This window comes from Lissotriton vulgaris, chromosome 7, assembly GCF_964263255.1.
Source record: "Lissotriton vulgaris chromosome 7, aLisVul1.2, whole genome shotgun sequence".
Classification (NCBI taxonomy): Eukaryota; Metazoa; Chordata; class Amphibia; order Caudata; family Salamandridae; genus Lissotriton; species Lissotriton vulgaris.
The window spans coordinates 1,598,197,960-1,598,206,523 of NC_141695.1; the positions used below are offsets into that span (position 1 = coordinate 1,598,197,960).

General features: G+C 45.3%; 1 protein-coding gene across 3 annotated transcripts in view; it reads right to left on the reverse strand.

The window, feature by feature from the left end:
- Positions 1 to 8,092, reverse strand: part of ZBP1 (Z-DNA binding protein 1) — a 236,830-nt gene extending 228,738 nt beyond the window's left edge. For all 3 annotated transcript variants that reach the window (XM_086932516.1, XM_086932514.1, XM_086932515.1), the window contains exon 1: positions 8,015 to 8,092. In XM_086932516.1, coding sequence (XP_086788642.1) covers positions 8,015 to 8,036 — 22 coding nt within the window. In that variant the 5' untranslated portion in view covers positions 8,037 to 8,092. The remainder of the gene's footprint in view (positions 1 to 8,014) is intronic.
- Between the last annotated feature and the right edge of the window lie 472 nt (positions 8,093 to 8,564).

The window sequence follows — 8,564 nt, forward strand, 5'->3', positions numbered from 1 at the left end:
CCCTCGCTATGTTCCGGGTAAGCACCATCCTGGATTGGGGCCGAGGCACACTCAGTGGGGCATCAGGCGTCATGGTACCAACATCAGGGCCACTGAAACAGTTAAAGTGCAGCCAAATCGCAGCCACCGATGGAGACAACACTGTTGGGTCGCGGCTCGGCACAAATTCGGGATTCTCCCGCCGTTAGCGGGACGGGTCTCAGAACACTCCCCGGCGGCAAGCGAGCAAAGTTCCAGCAAATAATGAATCCACTCAGGGACACAGCGACAGGCTCGTCCCCGACTCGTGCCCCCAATCGACCCGAGTGAGTTTTGTAAGAATCTGCCGTTTCTTTTCGACCCGGAGCCGACCGGCCCCTCCCTGCCACTGGTGGCCGCTGTTGTTCACTCGGTGACCGGCCCTTCAATCCAGTCGAGTCCCCGGTCTTTGGGCTGCTGCGGGCCGCAAACGCCGTTGGCTGTTTCTCCCCGTGGGAAGCAGGGACGAACCTCAGGATTGCGACATCAATCGCCGGGACTGTTCATGTACCCGTGTGTACCATTACGGGTCAGGATATTAAGCAGAAGGTACCCTCGGGAGGAGATGGTACTCGGAGCCGAGGGACTGGGCGGCCATCGTGGACGCCGGCTTGGCTCCTCCCCTACAATAACAATGTTGACCAACACCCATCCCCACGCCCATCCCCCCAAAAGAAACCTCCTCTGAGGACAGGTTGATCAATGTCATTTATCGAAATTCAACCTCCAAGACACCTTTCAATCAGGATTCAGAAAGGCTGCAGCACTGAAACTGCTATGCTCAATACATCAAATTACATTCTCAGAACTTTAAATGAAGGCGACTCTTGCCTCTTAATCCTACTCGATCTACCGGCGACATTTGACACAGTCAACCTCCAAGCTCTACTTGAAATCCTCAAAAATCGCACTTGCATCAATGGATCGGTCCTAAAATAGTTTTCATCCTATCTGCAAATTGCTTGCAACAAATAAAAATCAGCATCTGCCTCTCACAACCTCCATCAGTTCCACAAGGAGTTCCACAAGGCTCTGTCCTTGCCCCAGCCCAGTGTGGCTCACTGGTTAGAGCGGCTGACTCTGAAGCAGAGATCGGGCCCGGGACCAGGGTTCAAGTCCGGACGCGGCAGGGTCTTGGGCTCAATGTCTGCGGACTCGATAATTCTCGCCTCGGCGCCTAATCTAATCATGGGTCCTACACTGCAACTCTGGACAATAGCTTGCTTAATCTCCACAACGGCCCCTACAACACTGGGATGCCTGGCTTCACCTTGGGGGTGCCCAGGATGGGCATCTCACAGGGAGAGCCAGGAAGGGTTCCACAGCGTTATACAGCGCCGGGATGCCCCGTTGGGGCAGCTGTGTTGCTTTACAAAATACACTACATTTACATTTACAAGGACCCCCTCACTATTATCCTGAAACAAGTAGGGGTGAAATACCACTTATATGCCGATGACACACAACTTTACTACAGATTATCATCTCACAGTTACATCTGCCATCTAAACAAGATATACACCTGGCTTAGCGACATTCATCTAAAACTGAATTCAAATAAAACTGACCTTTTACTCTTTTCCCTAAATGGCAAACAACTGCCAAGCCAAAAATGGTTCAAGAGCATGGACACGCGTAACTGTCCCCTTACACTCTCTAACTCCATGAAGTCCCTGGGAATTACCTTAGGAAAAAACATGTCAATGAAAGAAAACATCAACAATTCAGCCACAGGCCCATTCTACACCCTAAAACATCTCAAGACAATTAAACTCTTTACCTCACTTGATGACCTAATGACTGTAGTGCAATCACTTGTCCTCTCCAAAATTGACTACGGCAATGCTATAATCACCTGAACCCCAAAACATCACCTTGCCCCTCTTAGAACAACCGTTAATGCAGCTGCTAGACTCCTCACAGGTACCAAAAGATTCAACTCACCTGCTCTCAAGAGTCTCAACTGGCTCCCGATATAAGGATGATGCATTTTCAAGACAGCTTGTGTCGCCCACAAAGCCCACCACACTGCAAATCCTAGTTATTTAGAAAAACTACTGAGAGCAGACAGAACACAGCCTCTAAGAAGCTCTGATTCGCACCTGCTCATTTCTCCCAAAATGAATAAAAAAAGCATCCCAGAAATGCTCTTTCTCGGTTAATGCTCCATCGTTTAGGAACTCACTTCCCAAACACCTCCGCTGCATCCCTTCCTATACTTCTTTCAAACAGAATCTCAAAAGTCTACTACTGAACAAATACTTCAACTCACACCCCCGAGTTTGCTACACCAACAGGATCCCTCGACAGGGTAGCCAAACCCAATTCTGCATTTAATCTATCACTTTTGGCTCGGATGGACAGTGTTGGACTATTTGTTACTCTTCGTGATACACTTGTTATGTTACACAGTTTTTTTCTTCTACTGATTATAATTTTTCAACCTTTAATCCTTAACTATTCTCTGTCCTGTAAAGTGCTCTGATATCTCCGGGATTTCGCTAGTGCTATATAAAACATTCAAATAAATTGGAGGCTGCAAGATAATAACACCAAATCTTCTTCTAACTTCTTATCCTATGAAGGGATTAAATATGCTGCACCACAAACAACTTTTATCTTAACCACAGATCCTGATTGCTCACGGGAGGTATCAAAGTGCCGTCATCTCCACTCAGCCTCTCGAAATACCCTGTCTCCAGCTAGAGGAGAGGGCGTGGGTTGTTGGCTTACGGAAATGTGCTACTTCTTACACTGACTGCTGAATGCTTGTTTGAGGGTATTTTTTAATGTAGTAATTCCATAGGACTGATCCACTTCATCCACCCAATGAAGTGGTTGTGTGCAGGGTCTCCAATCAGATATCCATCTTAAGCTAAAGTGAGAAAAGCAGCAACCAAGAAGGAAACCTGATGTCAAGGGGACATTTGCGAGTCAGTTAGAGAGACAAGAGGCAGACGGACAGCATCTCTGCAGGGCAGTGCTCTTCAAACTTTTTAATGCTGCGCCCCCTCTGGTGTAAAAAAGAAATCATTGTCCCCCTCAAATGAAAATTGATTTTTTTCAAATTAGTCTATAACATTGGCAATCTTTATATATGTATAAACACTCTTAAACATTACAGTTATCCATTTTATAAATACAATAAAATACATGATTCTGGTCTTACTAAAGGTAAAAAGTATCATTCAGTGGCCCTGCCCCTTTAACACCTACTCCCAGCCACCATTAGAATGACAAAAGATGATATCAATCAATCAATCAATCAATCAGTCAATCAGGGGTTTATAAAGCACTCTACTCACCCGTGAGGGTTTGAAGGTGCTGGGGGTGTGGGGTGGGGTGCAGCATGGATCAGTCGAAGAGCCAGGTCTTAGGCCTCTACCTGAAGGTGTGCAGGGTGGTGAAGCGTCTGGTGTTGACTGGGAGCTCGTTCCAGGTTTTTGCCGTAACGTAGGAGAAAGCTCTTCCGCCTGCTCTGGTTCTGCGGATCCAGGGGGTCTCTGCCAGGGCGAGGTCGGCGGAGCGGAGGTTTCTCTTGGGTACATGGAAGGAGACTCTTTCATGGAGGTTTTTGGGTCTGATGTTGTGGAGGGATTTGTAGGCATGGGTGAGAAGCTTGAATGTCACTCTCTTCTCGATGGGGAGCCAGTGGAGGTCTCGTAGGTGCTGGGTCATGTGCTTGTGTCGTGGGGTTTGAGGATGTTAGTAATGGCCCATTACAAAGTAGCCTTCTGTCGCCTCTGTTTTTTTCTGCGGAAACAAGGCACTGTTATTAACTTGATGATTTTCTTGATCAGTGCCTGGAATCCCCCCTATGATGAATTAGGACTCCCGGGGTGGCCCGCCCTCCAGTTTGAAGCTTAGAGATGACAATCACAAACATTATGGTTATTGGGGGGCAGACTATGATTGCCCATGTAGACTAAGGCTTCATTTAGGCACATTTCCTACTAGGCAGCATCAGGTGTCGACTGTGTTATGTTTTATTTATAGGATTTAAGCCTTTTCAATATATCTAAGCATTGAGTTATCTGTGTATTGTGAAAAAAGTGACTAAGAAACAGGCAATAATTACAATGGTGAGATGACGTGCCATCGAAAGTGTGACCAGTTAAAGACTCAATGAGATGGCTCAAGTGGTTGAGTACCTTCTTCAGTGATCAATGTGTAACCTGATGTATACAGGTTTCAACAATATTCTGTGTATCATTTCTGGCTGAAACCAGATAAAAGAAAACAAAATGTGATGAGGAGGTAAGGGTACCTATCTGTTATCCCTCTCTGCTCAGCTGCCAACCCATTAGATATTTTTGGAACAACCAAAGGCTGCAGCAATCTGGTTAATAAAGAGAGATTTAAAAAATACATAACCAACTTGCCACTAAAACTAGATCAAGCACAGTTGAATGTAAGCCTATTAAAAAAACAAGCTGTGGCAAAGCCAAGGCGCCTGGCAATGGCATGTAGGTGCAATGGTTGAATTAAGAAAAACAAATTCCAGTATGTGCCCAAAAATTTTTTAAAAAGCCTGGTGTTATACAAATGTGTAACTGCAACAAATGATGGATGGAATGCTCAATGATTTAAACATTCTCCCCCAGTCAAGAGATCTGGGTTAAATCCATCATTCTTTTGCCCACTACGCCAGCCCGGTTTCAACCCAGACATATGCAAATCAGTCTTGCCCCTATTTCTCATGGGAACAGTCCAGCCCGAACTGTCAAGCCAGGTCCTCCATGGACCGGAACCAAGCATCCTGGGACTGGTTTCGGGGTATGTCACCCCTCATCAGCCAGGCTAGCTTGAATCCAGTAGTACAGTGAGCAAGGGGCCCACGTCTGGGCATTCTGATCCCACTTAGGGTGAAAAGTGTAACTGCACAAAATGATCGACGCAATGCTGAATGATTCAAACATTCTCCCCCCAGTCAAGAGATCTGGGTTAAATCTATTGTTGCCACATATGCAAATCATTCATTTCCAATCTTTATTTCGACCATTCGGCCATAAAAGATACACAGTACAGATAAAAAATCACATGTGACTTTCTCATAAACAGATAAAACATTGAATACATATGTTAAAAGGATCCTGTACAGACTTAAAACATCTTAAAAAAGAGAAGAATTTTAAGTACAACCCAACATCTTTAGGAAGCGATTACGCGTATACCAGACATTAGTAAGGAATTTTGAAAGTGCGAAAACAGTTGGGCCGGAGACATCAGATTTTAAAATCCTGTACATTGGTGCATATTCCCTGCCACCCATATTCCTTATCAAAGGGAGGAGCCAGTATTTTCTTGCTGCCTTGTAGGCTGGACAGAAGAAAACCACGTGCAAGTCGTTTTCCTCCTTATCAACACAGACAGGACAGTGCTTTGTGGAGGAAGCCGATGACCAGGAGCTTGTAAGGGACCGAAAGGGCAATGTGCCGTATCTCCATTGGAGGAACAGCTTTCTAGCAAGTATAGGATAGATAGGATCCAGGGCCTTCTCAAACCTGTAAAGATCCTTGCTTTGCAAGAACACAGATGATAAGGACCCGTCTGGCTGGGTAGCTTGGGCCCTTGCCCATTTGTGTTCGTGGTACAAATTAGCCAGGGACCTCTTGGAGATGTTTGATGCTACAATCGCCGGCTCAGTCCATAAATCAGGGAGCCCTAATTCCATACAGGTAACTTGAATGTTTTTGACCCAGGGGATACTGAGCGCCTTGGGGTGATTCAGTAATTCGACCAGTTCCGCCCTATAGTCTGCGAGATCATTGCTACTCCATAGCCTACGCCAGAAGGCTATGGGTCTCAAGCTTATCTCGTCAGCTAATGGGCGTAGCCCTAAATCAAGCCTCAAGGGGAGGAGCGGGGTACTAGGGGGGAGTGCGGCTATCTGTCTTATGAACTTATTTTCTGTTAGTGACAGGCTCCGACAGGGCGTATGACCCCACAGTTCAGCCCCGTACATAATCGCTCCCCTAGCCTGGGCCTTATATATCTGGATTAATGCTCCCAATGGGCGGTATGACGAGCCGGTCATCATCCGGGAGATGCCCCCAGTAGTTTGTATAAGTTTGAGGTTTGCCCTACTCTGATGGGGTCCCCAAGTCATGGTTTCGTTGAGGGTCACACCAAGATATTCGAAGGTGGCTACTCGCTTGAGCCGCACGGCTCCCAATTGCGGATTCGGGCGCAGTTTCTGGCTCGGGTTCAAAACCATGAATTTGGTTTTTGCAGCATTGATTTCTAGCCCTCTATCAAGGCAGAAAGCCACGAAGGAATCAAGTATCCTTTGTATACCCATAGGGGTTTTAGATAGCAACAGGGTGTCGTCTGCAAACATAATTGCGGGCACCCTGCTGCCATTTAGTTTGGGGGCGTCAGTATAGTCAGTGGCATTGAGATGGGCGATTACCCCGTTGACAAAGAGGCAAATCAATCTTGACCCTATTCCTCATGAGAACAGTCCAGCCCGAACTGCCAAGCCAGGTCCTCCCTGGACCGGAAACAAGCATCCTGGGACCAGTTTTGGGGTATGCCACTCTCATCATCAGCCAGGCTAGCTTGAATCCAGTGGCAGAGTGAGCAAGGGATCCAGGTCTGAGCATACCCATCCCACTTAGGGCAAAAAGTGTAAAACTGCAACAACTGATGGACGGAATGCTGAATGATTCAAACATTCTGCCCTAGTCAAGCGATCTGGGTTCAATCCATCATTATTTTGCCTACTACGCCAGCCCAGTTTGGACCCAGCCATATGCAAATCAGTCTTTACCCTACATCTCATGGGAACAGTCCAGCCTGAACTGCCAAGCCAGGTACTCCCTGAGCACTACATACTTGAATTGAAAAAAAGAAGTTAAAAAAGTTCCTTAATGGGATGAATTACAAGTATAAAAAACTAAAGAAACAACACTTTCAATTGTGCCATGCATTTTACAATTATTTTTAGTGAAAGTAGAAATCATCCTCCAACCATGCACTCAAACTGCAGGCAGCAATAGAGCCATACCAGCAACTTTAAAAACGAAGCGGGACATAAATCACCAAATAATTAGGTACTCAAAGTACAGTTTCTTAATGATATGATAATATACAAAAATAAAAGTAAAAGAAAATACGTTGAAAAGGACATTGTCACTGAATTTAAAAAATCTATCTTTAAGTGGATATGAACAAAGTGCACCAGCATTGCGCAGTCACTCCAAGTCAAGGGAACCAATATATAAAGTGGGCTGACCCGGTGCCCTATGCTTTATGCTGAGGTGGGCAGAAGCAAAATGTGAATAGCATTTCAACAAACCAATGATGAAACCTGTTCACCAAATGTCCCTCCATTATTGCATATAATATATGATTTTTGGGGAACACAATAGTCTGGCTAGACGGCTAAAGCAGCCTCAAAACAGCCAGACCTAAAAAAAAAAGTGTTCAGGTTAACTGAAACAAGGGATGGCAAGCATTCTACGTAAGACCCCAAGAGAGGTTGCACGTCTTAAAACCACCTCAAATCTTCCTTAAGCCATGTAAGAGGGTCTGATTTATGCAGGCTTTTGCTTTGGATCAAGACCGTCTTCCGAGTGCCATTCCTGACTTCAGACAGACTTAAACAAGTTTTCTAGTTTAAGAAAGACTTAAGACAGCCTAGAGTGTAGAAAACTCATTTGTTCATCAGGACTTGGATTGCCAGTTCTACCCCTAGCTACCTCTAAATGAATATCCATGAATGGGAAACCCAGAGTGAACAAAAGCCGAATGGTGCAAAGGCGCCTAGAAGGCTCTTGAACTAGAAACGCTTCCTGAATGCACAATCACTCAAGTTCGTGCCATGTTCCGGCTCCCCATTGAAACACTTCAGGCAGAAAATATTTTTATATGAGAAACAAAAATTGTGACGCCTTAAAATGATACATTTTTTAGCTGCCTGGGTTCGGGGGGAATGGTGAGCCCCCTCCCTGCCAGGCGATCATGAAGCACTATCTAGGAAATAGTATTTTACCTGTATCGGCGGCGGCTGCCATGTTAATCAGCGCCCTGCAGCGCAGCCCGTCTCCACCAGTGACGCTGCGCGCGAGAACATGCAGGGCAGTCGTCACTCGCGGTAATAGAAACCGAAACTCTAAAATTGTTTTCGACTAATGGAGACTCCCTCTGTCAGAGATCCTGAAACGTGACACGAGTCCAGAGCTGCACACAATACGTCAGAAAAGGAGTGAGCAAATTAGTATCTAGTGTGGGAAGAGGTTTGCTGGCAAAAAGGAGCTGAGTCACCCTTTTATTTACAGTTCTCATTTTATGTAAATACATAAGTCTTGACCTGAGAAAATCTATTTGTATATATATCTATGTATATAGAGATAACTCTAATCACTAGCATATGCAGTAGACCTTTGTACCATCTACCATTCCTATGTGACTCTTAGAGTATATCCATTCGTATCCCTTCCCTATGTATTTAGAGAACTCTAATTACTAGTCTCTTCTTTGTGTGACTTTACATCTTGTACATTTGCAATTTTTTCTGTTTGTATCTTTTATGTAACGCATGT